Source organism: Triturus cristatus, chromosome 2_2 (assembly GCF_964204655.1).
Source record: "Triturus cristatus chromosome 2_2, aTriCri1.1, whole genome shotgun sequence".
NCBI classification, from domain to species: domain Eukaryota; kingdom Metazoa; phylum Chordata; class Amphibia; order Caudata; family Salamandridae; genus Triturus; species Triturus cristatus.
The window spans coordinates 1,186,637,545-1,186,663,455 of record NC_140582.1 but is presented as its reverse complement, the minus strand read 5'-3'; the positions used below and the strand labels follow the sequence as shown (position 1 = coordinate 1,186,663,455).

At 42.6% G+C, this 25,911-nt stretch overlaps 1 protein-coding gene across 1 annotated transcript in view; it reads left to right on the top strand.

The window, feature by feature from the left end:
* FBXO41 (F-box protein 41) overlaps positions 1-14,378 on the top strand; it is a 457,910-nt gene extending 443,532 nt beyond the window's left edge. Inside the window, exons 12-13 of the mRNA XM_085642773.1 lie at positions 3,706-3,821; positions 13,406-14,378. Of these exons, the coding sequence (XP_085498899.1) occupies positions 3,706-3,821; positions 13,406-13,468 (179 nt within the window). The 3' untranslated portion in view covers positions 13,469-14,378. The remainder of the gene's footprint in view (positions 1-3,705; positions 3,822-13,405) is intronic.
* Positions 14,379-25,911: the final 11,533 nt, after the last annotated feature.

The window sequence follows — 25,911 nt, the reverse complement described above, 5'->3', positions numbered from 1 at the left end:
GTGATTTGCCCAGAATCACAGGATGTTCAGCGTCATTGCAGAGACTCGAACCCGGTTCCCCAGATTCGAGACCGACCGCCCTAGCCGTTACGCCAACTCCTCTCCCCAACTGAATAATCATCAAAACAAACAATCCCATCTCTTGTTGTGAGTGTGCATGTTCGCATGAGGCTTCCAGCGGCATCACTGATTTGCTGCAGCTCCCTAATTCCCAAAATAAATTTAAAAGAAATGTGCTCACCGATGCTGCAGTGGTTTTCTTCTTCCACTTAGGACCCTGAGAGGTCATTTAGAATATGGTGGATGGCCCAGTGGCCCACCAGGTCAGCAGCGGCTGAAGGCAATGATCTTTCGCTGAGCGGGCATTGAGGTTGATGCACCAGTTCAAGAGAGTTCTTAGGTTTTCTGAACACAAACTCCAAAACTAAGGATTTGTGTTGAGGAAATATTGGCCTGACGTGCAGTGAGTGATGTCGGGGACATTGTGCGTTTTTCATACCAAGGAATGCCAAAGCCTCAAACCGGAAAAATGAATGATGTTCGATACACCATAAACAGGGTTGAGGCTCTACGTGTGTAACCCCAGAGCATCCCCTACCTAAAAACAGAGGAAGTGAAGGACAAGTTTGGAGAGTAGAGTACCACCAATTTACAACGGTGCTCCTGCTCTGCCCAACTCTAAATGACCCCAGTGGTATATCCTTGCGCATGGAGCTAATACAGAATCGCAGAAAGGCTTTTTTTAGGACTTCGTGAAGAACCTAAACAGGAGGAGTCATGCTAAAGGACTTCTAGACACAATCTGGTTCTAAGTGCTCCCCTAACAGTGTCCTGCATCTTGCCCAATCTAGAGCTGAATTGTGGGCATTTCAAAGAACTCCATGTGTGGAAGACCCCACAGGGAGCAGAAATCCAAACAGCTGTCAGGGCTGAGCGCACCGGGCTTGACCTATGATGGCGTCTGCTGATTATGTTGTGGTCAGTGTTGCTGAATCACATCACTTGGGTGTGAAGAACAGAGATGTTGTTGTGTGGTTATGCGATGGTACTTTAATGTTCAGATGCACCATCACTTTGTGTTTATGTATTTATTAAGTGTATGGGGTTTTATGTAGCTCCACATATGCCACATATTCCACATTGCTGCTGTCTTCAGGCTCTGTGTGGGAAGGAGAAAGGTGAAGGGAAAGAACAAAGTGGAGCCTGAGCAGGTAGAATCTGGTGGTAGTTGATGATTGACAAAGTGTCTTCAGGATACTTACAATCCACTGTGGTGAAAGCAGATTAGAAGACTTAGAGATTGTTCTCAGGGTGTCTCTCAGTCTCAGGCATTTGGCTGATTGATGGGAATGACCTCTAAAAAGAGAGGAAAGATCAGGTGTGAACCCCTAGGACTGAAGCATCCAAACCAACGCACAATTGAAGAAGCACATCTTGGGACTTTTGCAAAACTTTAGTTAGTCATCCCTAAGTCTCAGAGGAAGTGGGGAAGAGCTACGCCTGTGTTTGTTGGGGCCTTACCTCCAAACCTTTGAGGCTGGGGGAGCAGAAGGCAGAATCTACACGGTCCCTAATCCTTTGCGCCTGATTACTAAGTCTTTTAGGAAGACTGGCCAAGGGTAAGGTAGCCCAGCCACAAACCATGGAAAATATGTGGATAATACATAGATTTGTGAGCTCAGTATGGTCAGGTTCCAGTGAATTCACTTTAGTGCAGGTGTGATGTGGTCATTGTGCCCGAGGCCAAAGATGCGTTGAGTGGTATGATTTGTAACCCTTGCCAAGTGTGGACCAGGACAGTCCAGGGTAAAGACTGTTACAGTAATCAATCCAGAACCATTGAAAGAATGTTAAAATAAGAGCTTGTCAGGTAGGTGAACCGGGTAATGCACTTTAGAGACTGGTGCCAGAAGTGGACTATCAGATTCCAGCCAGGTGAGAGGAGTCAGGTCCACCCAGGAGCAGGATCTCAGACTTATGACTGTTCAGCCAGGGACAGTTAAACAATCTTTTAACAATCCGCAAAGCTATTTACAGAAAAATACTATCTGTATATAAATGGTACAGATCAATGACATGGACCTGCAGGGGCCATGTAGATGTTTAAGAGGCCCAGAGAAAATGACGACTTTAATAGTGACACCACAAGTAACTAGAAAGAGCTGTTCTTCATGGAGGATGTAACCTGATCAGTGTAGTTCATCCAGGCTTGGTGTGAAAGGCCGATGTCAGATGTTTGTAGGCTCTTAGTTAGAATGGAGGACATAGTAGTTTTCTGTACCTTGTGGTCCAGGCTGAGATGTGAAACCAAATTTGGTGTGAACCAGAGGTAGCATTATGTGTGAGCAGAGATACTTAAAAAGATGTGTCTAGTCCAGCCAGAGGGAGCCAGTGATGCTCTTCAAATGCTGGTGAGATATGGTCCTATCGTTCAATCAATCAGTAGATTTGTAGAGTGCTACTTGTCACCTGTGAGGGTATCCAGGCTCTGGCCCTATGAATGCAGGTGCAAGAGACGCCTGGCATTGTCTTCTGGATCCACAGCTGCTCATGGAGAAAAAGGGCGGAGTTTCCTGATATACTCTACCAACATAGTTTGGTGGGGACGCTACCACTGCAATGATGCTAGGTCCTGTTGAGAAAAAGTTTGTAGTCCAGATGCTCTTCCTCCTTTTTGTAGCATTTGACGGCATTTTAAGCCTGATCCTACCTTCACGGCTGCTTCTATAATGTATACAGAGCCACTATCCTCTCCATTAATAACTTACACAAGCCAATAGCAAAGAGCTTTCCTTGTGTCTCATCAAGATGGCTCTTGCTTATCTTGAGAAGGCGTGCAGACTGTGAGTTGCAGTAATCGGTCCTTTCCAGGGCCTGGGTCATCATGTCTAGTGACAGATCAGAAGGGATGGTTCAAGCTAGTAGCTGTGTGACAGATGCAGTTTGTTTGAGTTGGTAAGTAGACATCTGAATTCCCTCCGAGCTCTCTCATCCTTCTCGTCAAGTGCAGCGTATATCTCAGAAAAAGGCCATTTAAGATGTGTTGCAGATTTCACAGTTTTATCTACATTAAAGATGGGCGTTTCTGAAATAAGGAAAAACATGTGTTAAACCTTGAAGTCAGAAATGCATTTGGAATTAAATTAGCATTTGGCTGGCTGGTACTGGGAAATTTGCTCAAATATTGCTGCACACACAGTTACATATCGTTGGTATAGGATTGTAAATTGAGGAGTTGGCTCCTGGTCACTTGTGCAAAAAGGCACAGATATGTATTCAGCTGAATGAGGTGGAGTTAGCAACCCAAAGCCAGCTGATGCAGCAAGCTGACTGGAAGATCACAGAGTTTTCTCCAGAATGAAACTGTAAACTCTCTGCCTGGCCCATACATGGCCTTCAGGTGAGTCATTCATACTTGTGTAGCATACAGTTTCTAAATGCTCCCAAGAAACCATCTGATCCCACACACAAGAGCAGCAAATGTGTCTATATTTAAATTATGAAGTAAGGCCAGATACGGCTTTTATTTACTAGACCGATATTTCTGTAAACACCACTTCTGGGGCTGCATCCTTAGGAAATTTCAAACGTTTTGGAAACAAACTAAAAATCTCCGTCTTGATGGAGCCACTCTACGCTTGTCCCGCTCCTTTGAAATAAAATACTCCTTCCCGTCTCACAATCTTGAATTTTCTTTTCTTCCAGGTGTTTGCCGTAATATCAAATCCATTGTGGTCCAGATTGGGATTGGGGATTACTTTAAAGACGCGAACAGCCCAGAAGCCAGGAAACTATTTGATGAAATGGTGAATAAGCTGCAGGTAACAATAAATATATTTATGGACTGTTATTACTCTTAAGACACACCTATCAATATAGCACATCATTGCCATATCAGGTGTTCACTTTTGCCAAAGACCATTTAATATTTTAGTGAAAAAGGAGGAGGTCTTCCTCTCCTACGTTGAAACGACTGATGGATGAGGTATTGGTAAGTCCTTTAGGACAATGGGACTTAGACAACCGAGTAGACTTGGAGTTCAATACGAGCCATTTCCTACTGACTTAAATAGCAATATGTCCTGCAATGACACATGACTGGCCTGTCCCAGATCTATTTAGATATTTATTTTTAATTTATTTCTATAGCCCGCCTCTGATAAAACAGTATTAGTAATGCAAAGTATTGCTGGGTCAGACAGTATCAGAAGCTACAGTTCTAGATTCTAACTGGTTAGATGATGGGGGACACAACATAGAGTCAAATGTAGCTCTGATGACATCACAATTAGGTGTATGTTTCGCCTTTTTCTGAAAGAGACGATGTCTGGTCATGTCCTCATTATGGGCAAGAATGAGCTCCTTGCACTGGAAGCTGTACCTGTGACGGCTTGCTTTAGTGCCGGAGATGTATAAATAGCAGGATTTTAAGCCAGAGAGTGTCTTTGTTCCTAAGATCCTTCAGCCTTCCAAGGGTGGTTAGAAGATTTGCCAGGTTTACAATGTCTCGCCTTTTTGAGGTTGGAAGATATTTTGCTGTTGGCTGTTTCTAAAGTCCACTTTAAAAGTTATGGGGACCACGCCTTTTCTGTAGCCACTGCCACACAGTGGAACTCTCAGCTACTGAAATTGAGACAGTTGTGTGTTCTCTCTAAGTTTCGGGAATCATCAAAGACATTGTTGTTCTCTCAACTCGATTACTTCTGTGTTTCAGTGACGTAGTGTATTTTAAAAAAACTTTTGTGTTTGTTTTCTCTGAGAGCAATGATACCTCCTCGAGGTGAACGCTGCATTTTACAAATACTGCAGAATAGAAATTAGATATTATGTGGTCCCCAGTGTGTACCTCCTCACCTCAAAGAGCAGATCTGATTTTGTTTATAGTCGTGGATTGGAGGCCAATGTAGTTCCTTTAGCAGCAGTGAGTTATGACTTTTGAAGAAACGAGCAAGGCAGTAGCATGAGAAACTTCTTTGATCAGGGTCAGAATTGAATGGCATTACTCAAACTTACAACAAGATAACCAGTGCATTGGCTTATGGATGCAACCTTAATACGCTCTTGTATTTGAAAACAAGTAAACTCAGAAGAATTTCCATAGGAGCAAATCAGAGGATACCTTGATGAACTTTGAGAGCGTAAAACCAACACAAGGATTTCTTCTAATGCATCTCAGAGATTCCCTGGATATCTCCAAATGTGTCCCAGTATATCTCTTCATGAATACTGTAAGAGAAAGCTGATGTAACTCTACTTTGCGTTACCACACGAAGAGGGAAACCAGGGTATCATAACAAACTTCAAAATGCAAATGTGGCCTCACCTATCAAATAACATCATTTATGAACTTGAGCCCCATTACCTCATAGTTAAGGATTGAAATTGATGAAAAACTTGATCACAATTACCTCATAGGTAATTAATAAAATCAATGAACAACTTGAACACAATGAGCTCATAGTTAATGATTGAAATTAGTGAACCACTTGATCACAATTACCTCATAGTTAACAATTAAAATCAATGAATAACTTGAGCACCATTACCTCATAGTTAATGATTGAAATCAATGAACAACATGAGTAAAATCACCTCATAGTTAACATTGAAATCAATTAACCACTTGATCACAATTACCTCATAGTTAACATTGAAATCAATGAACCACTTGATCACAATTACCTCATAGTTAATGATTGAAATCCATGAATAACTTGAGCACCATTACCTCATAGTTAATGATTGAAATCAATGAATAACTTGTGTACCATTACATCACAGTCAATAATTGAAAACAAAAACCATAAAAAGCACAATGACCTCTTTGTAAATTAATGAATCAATGAACAACTTGTACACAATTACCTCATAGTTAACGACTGAAATCAATGAACACCTTGAGCACAATTACATCATAGTAAATGATTGACATCAATGAACAACATGAGTACAATCACCTCATAGTCAATTATTGAAATCAAAGAACAACTTGAGCACAATTACCTCATAGTTAATGACTGAAATCAATGAACAAGCAGTATTAATATGTGATTGTCTCATGTATGCAAATGTAATGCAGAGTTTTTTGTTAAACAACATTCTTTAAAAAATAGTAAAAAGTGATTGTCTCATGTATGCAAATGTAGTGCAGAGTCTGTGTTAAACTACATTCTTTGCTCAAAATAGTATTTATTATTTATTAAGTACAAAGTGCTAGGAATAGAAAAAATGTTTCCCCATTTTTATTTAAATAAATATTTCCAGAAAACAAACAAAAATAGTTTTAAAGGAAAGTAAGAAACTTCAAGGCGTACATGTAATTATAACAAAGAGAGACGTCATTTCTAAGCTGTCAATTAGCAAGCTTGCATGATTGTGCAATATGCAATTAATAATCAATTTTGAAGTAATTTACTTAATCATGCAATTATAAATGAGAATTTGTTTTTCACTAAAACATACTGAAATCAAAAAGAGTAGATCCCGGACTTCCAAGATGTAGGTTAGACTTGGGTTTCTCGCAACAGTGATACAATAAGTAGTATTACAAATGCATCACAAAATTGGCATGAATTATATTGTTGCATCCTGATAACAAGATGAAACAATGTTGTTGGTGTCTTTGTGTGAGTCTGATGTTTGCATTTGTTCTCATGGACAACAATTACAATTATGTTTAGGGTAATCGTATGTCATGAGTCATGATAGTTAATGAGACTGTTTAGTTTGATAGTTCTTTATATTTATGAGTTAAAAAATAATATTGGCGAGTAGATAATCAAGGATGTGACATTAATGTGTAGTTCTTTTTAACGATGGATTTGCGAAAGATTTTTCATGCCACAATATCTGGATTGCGTTTACCTCCATCACTAATTCTAAGATCCTGATTGATTGCTTGGCGGGTGGTGCAACACCCAGCAGGGTAGCTGAGGACATTATGTCTGCCACCCTGATGGACTACTCCCGCCATATCTAGATGTCACTGCTGGTTCAGGATTGATATCTGTGTCTTGAGCGCAACCAGAGTCACAGTGGTGCCCCAGAAGACATTGCAAGTTTGGTACACAGCTGCCATCTTTCAGGCAGCTGTGCACCAAATGCAAAAACAAACTGACAAAGCGGTGACAGCTGGACAGCTTTTTTCTAGGCTGTGGGGGTACTTTTTCTCTTCCTTCTGTTCATGGCTGCTAGGTTTTCCCTGGCAGTGATAGACACAAAAAAATACATCAGACCATATAGGGGTTGACGGTCTGGAAAGATTATTGTTCCCCCTACTTATAATAGAGCAGGTGGGCTGTGGGTTTGACTGACAGGGTACTCTGCCAAAGTAGTCTGTCTGCCAAACTCTAATTCTGGCCCTAAGATTATTATTGTTTTCAATTAATAACTAAGAACCATTGTGCTCAAATTCCTAAGGAATTTTATTTAATAGAAACAATAGGTTTTTTGCAATAATTCTTATTATGTTTAAATTAAACTTTTGTGAATTAGCCCATCAATAGTCGAAAATAAATTATCCTTCATGCTTTTAAAAAATGATTTTGGTGCAAGTGTTTACATCTGTATTGAATTACGTTCATGACAACTCCTACTTCTGAACTCTGCATTCTATCACTAAGATTCAAAAATATTATTGAACTATTTCTTTGTAAAATGTAAAGACCGCTCTCTGGCTGTATTTCCAAAGGTGGGAAAGATAGCATTGTGTACAAGTCTTCTAATATCCACTAAGGAATATCCCAGCCAGACACAATTGCCTCTACATTACAACCCAGAAATAACATGAAACAGCAGGAAATCATTGGGAAACAGATTTTGCTCCCCTATCCTGTTCGCTCATTATATCGACCCTCTTATTAATACAATTATACAAGATCGAGATATTAGAGCAGTTGTGGTCAGGGGTACAAGACCAAGGTGCTAGCATATGCTGACGATATAGCGGTCTTCACCCCTGGAATGGAATGGAATGGAAATGGATTTGTAAAGCGCGGTTGCTGCCCACGGGCGTCCAAGCGCTGAGTAGAAGCAGAGATGTGACGGAACAGGGAGATTAGGATTGGAGAGATTTGGCGAACAGTAATGTTTTCAGCTTTTTCCGGAATGCGAGCAAGTCGGGGTTGGAGCGAAGAGAGAGGGGGAGAGCATTCCAGAGCTTGGCGGTGTTCAGCGAGAACAGCCTACCCCCGGTCCTGGCTCTTTTCACTCTAGGAACAACTGCCAGGAAAGCATCCGTGGATCTAAGGTTCCTATTTGGATGGTAGGGGATGATAAGATTGTTATTTATTGCTGATCCCGTCTTCCAAAAAGCCCGATGCGCAATACACAGCGCCTTAAATGTCACTCTTAGCCTCACTGGCAGCCAGTGCAGGCTTTTCAGTCCAGGTCTAACTGACTGGGTTCGCGGAATCTGGAGTAAGGTACGTGCGGCGCAGTTTTGTACCACTTGCAACTTCCTAAGGGTCATCTCAGGGGCCCCTACGTATAGAGCATTGTTTGAGTCCAGGCGGGACTGGATGAGGCCTTGTACTGCCACCCTTTTGGCCTCCAGAGGCAGAAGTGGAAGGACCTTCCTCAGGACTCTAAGTAGGCCAAAACAGGTGGCAGATAGCTTGGTGGCCTGGGTGGAGAAAGAGAGCCTTTTGTCTAACCATACTCCCAGGCTCTTGACACTTTCCTTGGGGGTGGGGGGAGCACCCAGACCGCAGGGCCACAAGGAGGTGAAAAATACTGGCGATGCTGGGCCTAGGAGCATGAGCTCTGTTTTTTCTCCGTTCAACTTGAGGGAGGCATTGGTCATCCACTCCTTCACGTCCTCTAAACATTTCAACAGACCTACCGGGGATTGCCTGCTGCTCTCTTGGGCCAATGAAACCACTAGCTGAGTGTCGTCAGCGTACGACACGATTTTAATGCCGTACGGTTCGACTACCCCAGCCAGTGGCTTCATGTATACATTAAATAGCACAGGGCTCAGTGAAGAGCCCTGCGGTACTCCGCAGCTGAGTGGCTTACTGGATGACATTATGTCGCCGTCGAAGATCTGAAAAGATCTGTCAGACAGGAAGGAATCGAACCACCTTAGTGCATCACCCGAGACTCCGATGTTATAGAGACGGTTCAGCAAGGTGGCATAGCTGACTGTATCGAAGGCGGCACTTAGATCAAGGAGGATCACTGCCACTGATCCTCCCTGATCCAGTATCCTTCGAGATTCTTCGGTGACTGCTAATAAGGCGGTTTCAGTCCCATGCTTTGGTCTGAAACCTGTCTGGGACGTATGTAATAGGGAGTGGTTCTCTAGAAACTGGACCAACTGGGCATTTATATATTTCTCCAACACCTTGCTAGCCCAAGGAAGAAGTGAGATGGGGCGGTAACTGGAGTAATCATCAGGGTCGAGGTTAGGTTTTTTCAACAGCGCCCGCACCATTGCTTGCTTCCAGGCTGTGGGAACTGAGCATGCGGATATAGATGAATTTAGTAGTTCCAAGATCACAGGCAAGGTAACTTCACCTGCCTGCATCAGGACTTCTGGGGGCGCTGGATCACGTGGAGAGCCCGACTTAACTTGACGTGCCACTTTATCTAGAGTGTCAAGGTCCAAAAGGGGGAAATGCTCAAAAACAGGCTGATCTGAGGGGAGGGGGGTTCTCAGGGGGAGTGGATCAGTCACATCCGGAGTCGAGGCTATTGTTGGGAAGGTGGAATAGATTTTCAACACTTTATTATGGAAAAATTCCGCCAACTCATTGCATTGATCTTGAGTCTTGATCGGATGGGGGGCAGTGGTGACGCTGGTGCATTGTTTTATTATGTGGAAGATTTCCTTGAGCTTTGATTTAGCTTCCAGGATTTTGTCAGAATAATAAGTAGCCTGGGCCGTCCTGACCCCTTCTCTGTAGGCTTTAATCGCCTCTTTGTAGGATGCCTTTTTTTCCGGGAGAAAGTCTAATCGCCAGGCTCTCTCACGTTGCCTACAGAGGCGTTTTTGCTCTCTGAGCGAATCGGAGAACCAAGGGGCTGATTTCTGCGTTCTTTTTTAAGACGATCTGCGAAGAGGGAGGATCACATCTAATGAGTTCGTAATCCAACCTACATAATTCCCGTAAACCACGTTGGGGTCTGGGCAGGGTGGCGGACGGGTGAAGTCCAGATCATGCGTCCAGGATTCCACGGGAAGTTTTGACCAGTTTCTCCTAGTTGTTGATTGAGGGGGTAGTTGGGGGGCTTTATAAGTGACCCAGGTAAACGGGACCAAAAAGTGGTCCGACCATGGGAGGGGAATGGGTTGGTCAACAGTTAAATCAAGGCAATTACTGAAAATAGGGTCTAGTAGATTGCCCTTTTCATGAGTCGGGGCTGTGACCAGTTGGGCCAATTGCAGAGCTCCAAGGTCATCTATTAGCTCCTTAGCAGTGTGGTCTGAAGGGGAGTTAAAATGAAGATTAAGATCCCCTAAAACCGTGTAATTGGCAGAGGATAAAATTCTTCTCGCTATAATCTCTGGGAGAGATGTATGGAATAGTTTTACAGGCTCGGGAGGGCGATAGATCAAAGTGCCAGAGAATGAACTATTCGCGTGGAACTCTATACAGAATTCCACACTCTCGCAACCAGGGATGGTTTCTGCTGTGGTGCGACAATGATACTGGTCCTTTAATATAATGGCCAGACCTCCTCCTCTCCCTTCCGGTCTGTCTACTCTAAAGATATGGTAGCCAGCGGATAGGGCTAAGACTAAATCAGGCTCTGATTGAGCCGAGAGCCAGGTTTCTGTCAAGAAGATCGCGTCTGGCTTGTGTTCCTCTAGCAGCAAGGCGATTTGTGTACAATGCTTTGACAGGGATCGACAGTTTAACGCGTACATACAATATTTCTGGGCTGTGGCCAACGGGGAGGTATTACGAAGGGGGTGTTTACAATCCGGGCAGCGGGGAGGGAGCTCTGTAGGAGCGTACATACGCGTGCATTGGACAGCGACAGTTCTTCCTATGCTGTATAAGGCTGTCGAGCTATATGTCCTACCCTGGGGGGTGGGAGAACCAGGGTTAATGGCCCCTGGTCCCGTCTGGTCGCGGACGGGCGCAGACGGGCTTGCCCCCCCTGACCCAACTGGTGCACTAGCAAGGATAGAGGAGCTTGCCCTCGAATTTGGCAGGGACGCGGGGTATGTCCTAAATATAGATAAGACCAAGATAGTGTGTACTAAAAACACGTACTGCCAGGACCCTCGCAAAACGGGAATCTGCTACCTACCTTGGGATAGCTATTTTGGCTCAGGTCGACTCCATATGGGACATTAATGCGGCACCCCTTATAGAAAAGATTGGGCGAGACTTTAGGAGATTAGATAATCTACATCTTTCCATTATAGGAAGAAGTAACGTAACAAAAATGACAATGTTCCCCAAGGTTCTTTACTTACTTCGCTGTATCCCGCTAGAACCCGCAAATACTTTTTAAAAGATTATTAATGCGATGTTTTCACAATTTATATGGAATTATAAAAAGATCAGGAGATCCATCACATTCATGACTCTACCACAAGACAGGGGAGGGCTGGCAGTTTCAAACCTTTGATACTATTATTGGGCTATAATGCTGCAGCAAATAGTTATTCTGTGTAAGTATAGAACAGATCCATCCCTGCAATGCCAGGAGGTAACCCCACCATCTATTTTTGAACTAGCTATCGGTGGTGCAGCACCGGGGATCCTCCTGAGACAGCTGGAGGGGAGCTATTACAAAAAAACCCGGTTAAAGACTCTCAGGGCAGCCTGGAAAGTGTGGCATAAAGTCTGCACACATTTAGAAATACCGAAGATACATAGATATATCTCTTTATGGCGCTGATCAAGCTTGTCTGCCCCATTATATGATATAATGGGGAAAAGGTGGCAACAGGCAGGAATTAATAGCATAGGTGACATCCTCGATTTGAATGGGATTATCCCAATGAGAGAACTTCAGGAGAGGTACGGGTTGGAATCCAACTCTCTTTTTAAATATATACAAATAAGGGAGACAATCCGCCCTATAGTACCACAGGTGCTAAAGAAAGGCAGAATATTGCTGCCAGAACGCCTCCTCTTTAAACATCCTTCCATCAAGGACTTATATTCCAATATGCTCATGGCTAAGGCCGATGATATTTCAAGAGTCAAAACTATATGGGCAAATAAACTGTTGAACCAGGATATAGATCTAAGTAAACATTATGGCTGTCCAAAATTGTGTTTTTATCAGCTAATTTAAGAGCACAACACTTTAACGCAGTGTTTAATCTATAATTTACACCCGCAAAATTGTTTGCCTGGGGGAAATGGGAAAATGACCACTGTCCAAGGTGTACAATAGGCCCTGCAGATAGCGTGCATATGTTTTCAGAATGTTCTAGGCTTAATGAATTAAAATTAGCGGTTGAATCCTTTCTGCTTAAAACCACTACACAACCAATTTCATTAACTCCAACTTTGATGTTATTTGGATGTGATGAAAAGCTACAGCTGGATTCATCCCTTTTTGTTAGATTAAAAAAAAAAAAAAAGGGAAACAGATTTTGAAATTATCTTTTCAGTTAAAGAAAATGCACCTCGTGTTTTAACGCCATAGAGGCAGTGAACGCGGAAGACTGTAAGCATGCATAATAAGAGCAATTTAAATGGATGAATATTTTTTGGGAATTGCAATATTTAAGAGAATTTCAATTATAGTCATGCACTGTCTTACAATTCAACCAAATAAGTTTAAAAATAGTTTTTGAAAGCTATAGTTAAAAAAATCTCAGCAATTTCAATGTAGAGCTTGGAAGCTGGGCTTGCACCTTGGTGAGTCAATAATTCTACCAGCGCACCCATGTAAGCTAGAGGTGCACCCATGCAAGCTAGTGAGCTAGTGGGGGACCCATGCAGACTACATGTTTCCTGATGCTACTTAGTGGCCTCTGAATGCTAATTAAATATGCCAGACTAAACTAAGCCTCTTCTGTGCATGAGGAGCTGTTCAAACTGACCATTCAGTCGAGTCAATTCCTATGTATTGCAGGCTTGTGTGCAGATTGGACATCAGCTTGGCCATGTAGACCCTCCCAATCAGGTTAGACCCTCACAATCAGGTTAGACCCTCACAATCAGGTACGACTTCATTAAAACGATCCAGTCCAGTTTCAGATGACTGATGAGAAGCCACTTAAGTTAGGAGCTACCACTGTTTTTATTAAAGAATATAAAAATACAAAAGATTATTTCCAAAAGTAATTCCAGTTGAAGTTAACAATGGCGTTAACAGCTCTAGAGCCAGTTGGGTCAGCTCGCCCTGCCTCTGCTAAAACATTGAATGGATGTAGATGTATGAACCGTGTATTATGGTGGCTTAACTTTCAAAATGTTTATTGTTGCAGGCCCTGAAAAAAAGACCAGGTTTTTCCAAGATCTTGCACATTAAGGTGGAGGGAGGCTGTTAGCCCTCAGGGAAGCAGACCGATGCCGCTGCGGCCTGCTGAAAGACCCACAAACTCTTCTGGCACTTCATACTCTGGAGTTCACTCAAGAAGCCAGCATTCTAGGTACCGGCTCTATCACCAGTAACGCAACAGACCTTTGGTGAGTCAAGTGAAAAATAGATGCTGAATGAACAAGGCACAAAGTCCTCTTAGCAACTCATCTGTGAATGTGGAAAGGCCAAAATAATAACAAGATTCCAAGCAGATATCTGCGAGAGTACAAGGAAAAAGACCATCACGTTTCAGTTGTCAACCTAGATAGGGCATAGGGTTGAAAGAAAGACCAAGCCCTCAGAAGTTCAGATTCATTGCCATAGTTGTGCAACACTTTTCAAGTCATATCCTTGCACCGGCAGAGTTTATGGCCTGATTACAGTTATGGTGGCTTATTGCTGCAGCTACTTCTTGGACACAGTCTGGTTGGTTCCAGAGCCACACCCGTATAGATGCCAATGATGAAATGGACAATTCATAGCCAAAAGATCTGAATTTGATATCAAAAGACCTTCCCTTTATTCACAAGGTGACATTTTCCACGCTGACGACAGAATTCTGTTGTTGGTTCACAGATCCCTCTAAGCTTCTCACTCAATCACGCTGAGGTTGACCAAAGGAACATTCAAGTGCAGAGCAGCCACAGATGAACCTGTACTTTCCAAGTTGGGTACTAGTATAAAATATGTAAACATTTTACCAAAATTAAGATTTTCTTGAAGGTGACAACCAATTAGATAGGAATATACCCCTTTAAGACTATTTTTGGGTGGGGCTGTGATTTTGATTGACCGCAAAATGATGCTGAAACCGAGCCACCAGAGGTAAATTATTACAAGTTGATTGCTTACTAATTAAAGGCGCAAGAGCCCTGATCAACACATGGTCCAACAATTATTGTCTCTAGGGAAGGTACAGCAGCCTTTATTCACTGTGTGAAGTTCTCTTGTCGCAAAATGAATCCCGCAAATGCAATAAATCACAAACCATTTCAATCCAGGTGATGTCGTGGACTCTAAGCATCTTGGATGGAGAAACTACGTTAATGGGAAAGGATGCAGAAGTGATTTATGAAAGAAGGCAATGGTGTACCTTCATCAGTGATGGGAAAGGATGCAGAAGTGATTTATGAAAGAAGGCAATGGTGTACCTTCATCAGTGATGTACCTGCACTGATGCTTGGATGCACCCAGAGGTTTACGATTGGGCACCAGCCGATGCCAAGAATTCTCCTGCAAAGGATTCTGTAATCATATAAGGTGCTATATGTATTCTCAGATGTTAAACTGTTAACGCTCTACTTTACCTACACAGCTCGATAAAGCGGTTTGTGTTGATAGCGGAAGTTTTATAACGTAGGCCCCCACCCCGTGTTACTTCAGAACATATAGGCCTTGCCTTATCTCCTGAAACATACGAGCATGAATGCAACTGCCTTTTCATGTTTCAAATTTTTTTTAACCTCAGTGTTCCAAGAGGGTAGAGCCAATGGTAACTTTCACAATGTCAGATATCTGTGGTGTTAAAATCATCAGATGAACTGTGGTCGATGGTGTTGTTGCCGGACAACATCAAAAACATAAAAAAATTGAAATTCTGCTACGAAGCTGGCACAATCCTGCCTGGATCACTTGCAGTATTAGATTGGGATTTCCCTTCTAAAGTTCCCTTTTCAAAGGCTCTGCAGTCAGTAAAGGGCAACCAAACCAGAGGAACAATTCAAAATGGCCGATCCCTCAAAGACATGTGCCTGCTTGTTGCTTGAATTAAGCCCTGGAAGTCGCGAGACCAACACATTTCGAGCACACTGGCTGTGTTAGGGGTATCCAGTGCAACCAGTCAATGGCATTCGACCCGTATAAGGAACACATATGCGTAATCTGTAACCGCGAACTGTATTTGGGAAACGAGAGTGTCAGCAGCATCTTTGTGGAAGTTGAGAAATAAATGATTTGGGATGATGGATGTCACAGAACATTTACAGATATAGAGATGGAGTCCTAAAAATTAAGACAGATGTGTTTCTTTAAGACTCTGAGGTTGTTTCCGTACTGGCTCAGTAGGATGTAAATGTGCATATTGTTAGCTTAACCTATGGAACAATCATATCCCACGCCTCGTTCTTTTGTGGGGTTCGAAAGATGGCTTACTAGATACCTCAAAGACAACTACCAGCACACAATCCTGCAATGCCTTTCTGCAGCGTGTTTGTCCCACTCCAGTGCACTATCATTGAAGTAAAAGGAAAGCCAAAGGACTCACTGGCAACTCTACAGTGGTATATTACATGTGGTGGCGTATAAAAACCCATGGAAACAGGACATTTTTATTACAGTTCCAAGTCCAGAGAAGAGGGGTGGGAGGCCATCAAGAAGTAGGTTTTTCCATGATGTAGTGTAAGGAGGATGTGTGGACACGCCAGAGCTGCCCTATTGGTAGAACCTGCAACAAGAAGCACCAAGATAACACATTGGCTAATGGATGATTGTTCGATTTCAGAGATGATGAGCGTCGTATACAGGTTATATCCTAACGAAAGGCTTCACTTGCCGCAGAGCAGAAACTTTATGAAATTATTTAAAGTATCAAAGTATTTATTTATATAAATGTACATATATATGTATATAGGGCAAAAAGGAACATTCTATAGTTTGCATGTTCTAAACGCTGTGAACCCTATGAGCCATTAGATGTGTTGGTGAGGTTTACTGGTTACGTCTGTTTTGATTATGGCTAGCACAGGTTTTTTGGGGCTCTCTTTGGAGTCATTTCCTACAGCACAGGGACGTTTTCTGCAGTCATTGCAATCTAAATGTTACATCTTTAATTTTTGGCTTTTAAAGATGAGAGCATTATAGGGTGACTTGTGAAGTCCCTATGACAAGTAAGGAGGTTGTAGTACTATACTCCCAGGTTCAGACTTGACTATCAGCGTATCAACTGAGCTGCCAAGAGTTGCCTATATTTGTCAGACTAAATGAGCACCCATGGTGCTATGCTGTGCTATTCTTTGTGTGTGTGTATGTGTGTGTATGAGTGTGAAAGGTGGCACTGCTCTGCCAGTGTAGGAGTGTTAGCACAGCCAGATGTTTGTGTGTCTAAAATGTCAGGGTTTCAGAAGTTAAATGATCAGTGTTCTTCTTTGAGATGCCAACTATTGACAAAGATCTGGGAAAGATCCGCCTGATAAACTGAAATTTCAAGCGCCTACACTTCCTATTTGTAAAAATAGTTGGAGAAGTATTCTACGTGCCATAGGGAGGAAGTAAGCATTCAAAAACATTGAAAATGTACTCTTTTTTTTTTATTACCTATTTTCCTCCCACCAAGTCACCTTGCGCTTACTTATCAGTCTGTGTCCGTTAGCACCAAGATCCCACAGCGACAACAGTTGTGTGCTCTTCAAAAATTTTAAATCAAAAAAAGCACAATCTCTTAAACACAGAGGAAACTCTGGGAATAGCTGTAAAAAGAGGGTGAGTCAAGGGTTTAAAGGGAAAACAATGGTTTCTGAGATGGATTCAAAAGATAGTGCCTCGATTTTGGGATGGGGAGGACTAAGGTCCGGCTAGATCAGTGAGGCCCCACCAACACAGCCTCATAACTAAGGGTATTGTTATGTTTTCGCTGCTTGGTCTTTCCTTGCCCTAGTGAAGTGTTGCTAGTTTCCATTATAATGAATGCATTTGAGTTAGCTTTTCATTAAAAAAAAAACATTGCTATGAGATAAGTTAGGATCTCACTGTGGAACTACTTGCTAGCGTGCATTGCTCTCCAGAAAGAATGTACAATTTTTTTATCTGCCCTAATTATGATGTTTCCTAGAGAGCCCTTTCCCTGAATCCATCTTACTTGTAAAACCACATCTGAACTAAGGAATTCTCAGCTATATGGTTAAAGGCTCCTGTATACACAGGTTCAATGCATTTAGGAACTGTCATGGGTTCTACCATGGTGGGACTGTATGAAAAGAGAAATATAGGAAATACAACTTACACATTTTCCTGTGGTTTGGCAAAGGGAAGGTAAATTGGTAGTCGCTGAAAGCTATATATCCTCCCTGAATCTAGCACTTTGGTGTTTTCCAAATTACTGTGTTTACTTACCCCAGTGTGTGCATAGCACACAATAGATATTACATGAAATTGAAGGACGGTGTGTGGCACACTATAATTCGTTATAAGTTACTCTGTGCGGGCAAGATGAATCTTTCTTGTATTTTGGGTGCTGACGGGTGTCTCCCTCTGACCCTCGGGACTTGGACAAAATAACAGAAAATTTGCACTGTTCAATTAAGAACAGTGTTCCCAATCGGCACTCCTTTGAGACTTAAAATCATAAGACAGTTGAACCTAGAAGAACCTGACAGTTTACTGTATTTATTTTCACTAAAAGTAAAGGTTTTGATGATTACTTTTGGAGACAACGTCTCAAAGGAGTGCCGATTGGGAACACTGTTCTTAATTGAACAGTGCAAATTTTCAGATACAATAGATAGTACCAGGTCATTTAAGAAGATGCATTGGCCTTGAGCTGGTTTTCTTGCAACCTCAAGGGAGTAAGAATCCGTGGTAAAACAGATTTAAGAACTACCTTTGAAATACACCGTGTGCACTGTTCACTGTTGTGTTTGCGGTCTACAGTACCATTGAGTTTTGCTGAGAGCACATTGCAACCGACCAGCTCAGATGCGGTTAACCAAATTAATAGGTGCCAAAATGCCCAAAAAGTGAACATAATCCCTTAATCTGACATATGAGCAGAGCCCTCTGTGCAAAGCATTGGAGGGACAACAGCTCATCTAAGAGGCGTGTCATCTGCAGCACACACTGCTGCAGCAGGCAAAGCTGCACTAAACCTCAAATGTCCGTCCATTAAATGAGTTAAGAAAGAAAACCACACCATCCCTAAAACAAAGGTGAATAACACTTATGACAACAGCGCAACTGTTAGATGCATGGTTCGATGCAAGATTACATTGCTCTCACCTGCACAAATGTTTCAACAGCGCCAGGCTCTTTACTGCTTCCACATGGGATGCATGTGCAATGTACCAGCAGCCCCAACTCACTATCATAGTATGTGCATTACCTGAGATACGTTCTTTTTAATAGACAGCTAATGATACACCATTTTCATTTTTCGTTATCAATGCAGTTGGACATTCAGCCCAAGGATTGATGAGCGCTCTAGAGTTCTGTATGTGGTGAGTGTCACATTCCTCTGCCATGTTCAGTGGATTGAAACTGTGCAATTTTTAATGAGAGGTCAGTGCCCACATAGGTTTAATGTAAATGGTAAATATGAGCACCGGTAACTCATGTTTATGATAATGCTGCGCGTTACAGTTGCAGCAATAATGGAGTTTCAGACTGCACTTCCTTTTTTCTCTGATATCACTTCCTGTTTGTGGAATTTCAAGATATTAATAACTGGAATGTAGTCTAAGTAAGCATGAAGCTTGCAAACAATTGCAAATAAAATAGAAGAAGACTTTTCTAAAAAATAATGAAAGAGAGTAGCACAGACTAGCTCGTTTTGTAGTCTACATGGGGAGATGGAAACACCCACCGCGGTGGAGAAGGGAAGAATAGTAGGTAACTGGAGGCACTCGTACCTTGAAGAATGTGTCACTACAGGCAGGTGCCACCCCCTCTGCCAGCCGATGAAGTGAGATCAACCCCAAGTGAAGTAATACATGTTTTTCAACTAAAAGAGGTATGATAGCCTTATGCGTGTACTGCATTGCATGAGCATTTTTACAGGTAAAGTAGGGATCATATGAGCCCTGAGGAAGGGTGACGACCCATATGAGCAAATAGACAGAGCCAAAACATGTATGCAAATTCATTTTTGATGTATGAAACATCCAAGCTTCCGTTTATAACCATGTCCATGGTACTCCAGCAAAAAAAAAAAAAACCTTCGGGTATACCTGGAGATATTTGTACAATGTTCCATGCTTATATCCTGTGAAAGAATTTATAATGAACTTCCAACAAATGGTTGAGTTCATCTGAGAGGTATCCACCTGCTCAGACGGGGATAAGACACCAATGATAAAGCATGCCTCAAATAGAAGTGGACGAGGGGCCTTGTCCTGTTATCTCTGGATACACGTGATATATCTAGAGACAAAATAAGTGGATCTCCAGTTAAGAACCCACGCACCTTTGATTTGATGATAAAGCTCATTTTGAGTCCTGTGCAATATCCTATGATGCATCGTAGAGCAGTAACAACGTTTCCACTGGGTATTTCCACAAGATTTTGCGTTTAGTCCAAAAAAGCTACATTTCATGCACAAACTTCCCCACTCCTCCCACATCCTCATTTGAAACATCCACGTCTCAGGTTATTCATGCAGGTGCCAAATTGTAGGTAAAAGTCCAGAGGACAGGGGTGTGAAGGGTTTGAGAGTGGAAGAGGATCTGAAACAAGGGTGCTAGCAGCCTTTGTAAGAAAACAGTATGATTAATTGCTGTATGGACTTAATAATGGAGCCAGGTCAGGTGGGGTGGGGGGTGAATGAAATGTACACAGGAAGCTCTATGTGCCTCTCTGAGGAGTGGCGCCCTGGTCGTGAGCTCGGCTCGCCCATGCTAAATCCACCTAATGGCTTCTATCTCTGCAAGAACCGGGATCTCTGTGTACGGGAAGACCCGTCAAAAGGTTCACAATAGACAAATTCCTTGATGGGCGTGTAGTGATGTTAGAAGGCTGGCTCAGAGGCAACAACCCAGCCCTTGCTCCAAGGCTGAAGCTACTGCTACGTTTGTTTTACCCCTCAGAAGAGTGCCAATGGCATTCTCCAATCTCCACTCACACACTCCTAAATTGACAATTGGCGGGAATAGTTGCACGCTTAAAATGCGGTGTTCTTTTGCAGAATTTCAGCCCTTAGCACCTTGCCTTCTTTTTCACTTGCATCGTAAGTCACGTTACTAACCCGAGGGTAGAGAATATTGAAACCAGGTAAGATGGATATTTCAAATTATTTACAATTAGAGGAGCATTTAATACCTGGCCCTACTATCTGTTCTTTAAGACAGACCTTGGAGAGTGGCACAGCCCCAGACTTGGGTAAATTCGTCTTGTAGCCACACACCACAATGTGGGGAATATTAATGAGAGGCTTGCATCACGTTTTCGCCACAAACAGGGTAAATGCGTGACACAAGCCTTTAAGTAAGATTAATGAAGCCACGCAAAGTCGCATGGTGTGGCTTCGACTGGCTTCATAAATCTGGAGTAAGGCAACGCAGTACGAATCGCTGCGTTGCCTTACTCTGCGCAAGGGAAGCATTCCATGGGCATTGCTGTGGGTGTCCGCACAAAACTCCCTGGGTTTTTGATGCATCCCCAGATTTACAAGGACTTGTTAACCTGGGAGTGCATCAAAATCATACGCCTCCCAAGGTGAGACATAACAAAGAGAAATATCTGTATTCCTCCTCATTATTTTCCTCTTTCTATGTGTGCTGCATTCTGCAGCACAAATAGAAAGAGGAAAACACCTGTATAGATAGTTTTTGTGCAGGAAGGTGTCCCTTCCTGCCCAAAAACAATCCTTCCTACAACACAGGCACCCTTGCACCATGGTGCAAGGGTGCCTGCTTTGGCGCTAGGCTGTCGAAATGACACCAGCGCAGGGGCGAAATTGGATAACTATGGTGCACTCCTGCCCTTTCCCTGTGGCACAGGGCAGCGCAGCAAGGTAACATGCTGCGCTCCCCTGCGCCACCAGTCCCATAAATATGCCCCTGTATGGACTCATTGGAAAGAGTTCAGTGGAGGCTGGCCCAGGATTGGAAGCAAGGATAGTCTGTCATCTGCATGTACCAAGACTTTGCAAGTGATGTCCTCTCCATTCACACCCATCTGGTGTCATTTCTAATGTGACAAGAAGATGCTGAAGAGCTAAGCCACAAACAATATGAGGCTTAAAGTTGTACTCTCCGGTGGAGTGTAAAACAAGTCACAAGAATCATAGCTCTCCACTGGTGTGTGGGATAAACCACAGCTGTCCAATATTGAGAGAAGTATATGTAGGGCGAGCCCTTCCAACCAGACATCGAAAGCAGCGAGTGAGGGACGGTCATCATAATCAAACTGTGAGACGAGTGCATGTAGGACAAACCCTACAATCATCTGCATGTAGTATGAGCATTTGCAATCAGCCATTGAGAGAAGAGCATATAGAACATTGAGAGAAGTGTGTATAGGATGAGCCTCTACAGTCATACACCCATCAAAGTGCATGTAGGACAAGCTTCTACAATCATATGCATGTCGTATGAGCATTTACAATCAGACATTGAGAGAAGCTTGTATAGGACAATGAGAGAAGTGTGTATGGGATGAACCTCTACGAGTCATACAACGATCGAAGCACGTGTAGGACGAGCCTCTACAATCATACAGTGAACGAAGCTCATGTAAGATGAGTCCCTACAATCAGACATTGAGAGAAGCGCATGTAGGGCGAGCATCTACAATAACATTGCAAGAGAAATGCATGTAGTATAAGCCTCTACAATTAGACATTGAGAGAAGAACAGGTAGGAAGAGTCTCTACAATTAGACATTGAGAGAAGCATATATAGGAGGATCCTTTGCAAGCACACAGCTAGAAGTGTATGTAGGATGAGCCTTTACAATCAGTCATTGGGAGAAGCGCGTGGAGAAGGAGGATGTGCCATGGAGTGAATGGGGGTTGGGTCTCTCAAATCATACAGTTAACGAAGCGCATGTAGGATGAGCCTCTACAATTAGGCATTGAGAGAAGGGCATGTAGGATGATTCTTTACAATCATACAGTTAGGCGCATATGTCGGACAAGCCTTTACATTTAAGCATTGAGAGAAGCAAGTGCAGGATGAACCTTTACAATCAGACATTAGGAGAAGATTGTGGAAATGAGGCTCTAGTATTATACAACAAGAGAAGTGAATGGAGGATGAGCCTTTACAATCATGCAATGATCGAAGCATGTGTTGGACGAGCCTTTACAATCATACAATGATCGAAGCATGTGTAGGACGAGCCTTTACAATCATACAATGATCAAAGCATGTGTTGGAAGAGCCTTTACAATCTTACAACTATCGAAGCATGTGTAGGACCAGCCTTTACAATCATGCAATGATCGAAGCATGTGTTGGACGAGCCGTTACAATCATACAACGATCATCGAAGCATGTGTTGGATTAGACTTAACAATAATACAATGATCGAAGGATGCGTAGAACAAGCCTTTACAATCATACAACGATCGAAGCATGTGTAGGACGAGCCTCTGCAATCATACAGCGATCAAAGCATGTGTAGGACGAGCCTCTGCAATCAGACAGCGATCGGAGCATGTGTTGGATGAGACTCTATATTCACACAGTAATTGAAGACCAGGTAAGATGAGCCTCTATAATCAGATTGAGAGAAGCGCATGTAGGATGGCCCACTACAATCACACAGCAAGAGTTGGGCATGAAGCATAAGCCTCTACAATTAAACATCGAGATAAGAACAGGTAGAATGAGTCTCTACAACAGACAGTTACAGAAACATATGTAGACTGATCCTTTTCAATCACACAGCCAGAAATGTATGTAGGACAAGGCTCTACAATCAGACATTGGGAGAAGCGCGTGGAGAATGAGGATGGGCCATTATACAACAAGGCAAGTGAATAAAGGATGAGCCTCTACAATCATACAGCGATCGAAGCATGTGCAGGACGAGCTCTACAATCATACAATGAACGAAGCTTATGTAGAATGAGTCTCCAGAGTTTAATGAGGATGGAGACATCCCCATATTTCATTAGGGTGTAGGAAAGAGGTCTTTTCAACAGAGCAAAATATTTTACCCGTGAAAAAAAGGTTGCATGTCAAGATGCATATTTCTCCATTATTTACTCTTACAGAAAAGTGTTGATTGACCATTTGTAGAGTTTCCACCTAATTAGTACATTTTGTACAGATGTACTTTCCCTTCTGATGAGTACATTCTGTAAAGCTGAAGCAGCTCCTGGAAATTGCAAATATTGTCAGTTTCCAAGACTACTTCTGGAACTGTTTGTGAAGATGGTAAAAGGTGGAAATCTACACCTAACATAGAAGTAGCACTGCGGGTGAAGTTTTGCTGATCTGACCAGCCTGGTGATCTAGACCCAGTGTTGTTGTTCCCTCAGCCCTGGGCTATGGTCTCCAAGTATAATAAAGTGCACTAAATTGAAAGACGTGTCTAGAGCCAAAATTGCTCAAGATTGAAAATCTGATCCTGGCTTCCCTACTTGACAACACTGTGTGACGTTGGAGGAATTACCTTATCTCTACTCTTCTCTGCCATAAAATGTGAATGCCTGGACAGAGACTCGCCTCAGTAGCAAGCGTATTATTGGGAAAAACTCTCCGTTTGCACTTCACATGACTGATTCTATGCCAGGTGCACTGCCCAACAGGCTTCCTCTGAGATCAATTATTTGTGATGAACCAGTTCAACCATGAACTTTCAAAAAGAAAAATTATCATTTTTGCAGATATTTTCCATCTCTTTGGAATAGCTAGGAATGTTTTTCCTTAAATCCAGTTTTGTACTCTAAGGCACTCAGCCTTTACATTTTTGGGGGGGAGGGTCAAGGGGAGAAGAAGGAGAAGTAACTTTGTGTTATATTACTCTCTTGACGTCTTATTAGATTTAAATATTTATTTTGGGGTAATTCTTCTGAAGTAAGGGAAGCGGAGGCTGTTATTGAGGTAGAACACTATAGTTTTCTTTTTTTTTTAAATTATAGTAATTACCAGTTTCATCTCACCTGTACAAAGTTTTTCCTTTTGTTTTCCAAAATGGTGTGACAGTTGCAACCGGAACTTGAGCCTCTTCAACAATTGTGTTCACAACTTTCAGTTCTGAGAACCTCCTTTGTGATCAATATGTCATTTGCTGGTCCCCGCCTTCTGTTGCCGGGCATCAATGAATTTGATTGGACGGGCTGACCCAGTGCTTCCGAGCAGCCAAGCCGGGTGCCTACGACCACTGCCCTGCTGATGTTCTAGAGGTTTTCTAACTTTGAATGTACAGAATCTCAGGCATGCAAAATTGTTGAAGCAGCCTGCTACTGCTGAATAAAAGCCTAACTCGAGAAAGTATTCACAATAGTTAGAAAAAGATAGGATTTCTGGTGTTGGATCAATGGTAGGTAGAGGTGGGTGGAGGTTTGGTGACCAGTGAATCACAACAAGGATTGTTACTGGGCTTTTCCTTTAAAATGTGCATTCAGGACTTTTCATTTAATTGACCACTTCAAGATAAGTGTCTGCCTTCTTGGAAAAGTAAATTTAAAAAAAGCAAAGTGGCTGCTGCAGCATGCCTTATGCAAGTGCATACATAGTGATGTTTTAGTATATATACTCAATCACGCTGAGGTCGTCATAGCGGCGCGATGCATGAGTGAGCATGTGTGGCATCAGCAAAAAGCATTAGTAAAGCTAGACTAACTGGTTTTGCCAATGCTTGTTTGTGGTAGTGCAATAGGTCTCTAAGGATATTGAGTCCAACATCAATGTTTTGGCTCACTCAGTGTCCTGATTACCAAGAATGTGTTCAAAATACACTTCACGTGCCTCATTACAAGTGCCCTGCCCTGTCACATTAGTGGGGCTGGTAATAAGAGTTAATGGCCTCGTCGAGATAAGAAAACCAGTGATCCGGTGTGTTTCACCAGTGATTGTGCTTTCTCCAAGCAGGCAAAATCTCTGGGTAAACCTCTGTGGAAAAATCAGGAATAAGTAGGTAAATCTGCTGTGGATTTACCAATGCCACCAGTAATTCCAAATTACTACCCAAAGTGGAAGGTTATGTCCCTAGTGCACAAGAACACAAACAATTTCAGGATGGGTTGACCTTGTTGCCCGCTGGTTATATCCACCCATCAGTATCCAGGCAGGAATAGCACGGATATGTGGACCAGAGCCAACAGGCTTGATGTTTTTTGAAGAGGGTGTAATATACATCTCCAAGCCCGTTGTTCATTCAGGGCCCCGCCCTTGTTCTGCAACATTTAAATTCATATTTTAAAGCAAGCCTAATACTCCACATGGTACCAGATGATGGATCTGTGTTTTTCTTTCCCTGCAGAATGTTTTCTTTTACGCATACCCTTATTCGACTTGTGCCCCACTTCAGTTTGTTGCCCCGCAATGGCCTTGGATACGCCGGATCATAAACGGAATTTAAGTTTCTGAACAATCTAGGACCCGGTTATTGCCTTAAAAAAGTGTTTAAAGAAGGAACAGTTTTGAGAACATACCCGTTCACTTTCTGAATATCCACATTGCTCATTGGATCTCTGTCATCCAATCAAATTAGATAGAATGATCCATTTGGGCCAATGGCTATTAAGACATTGA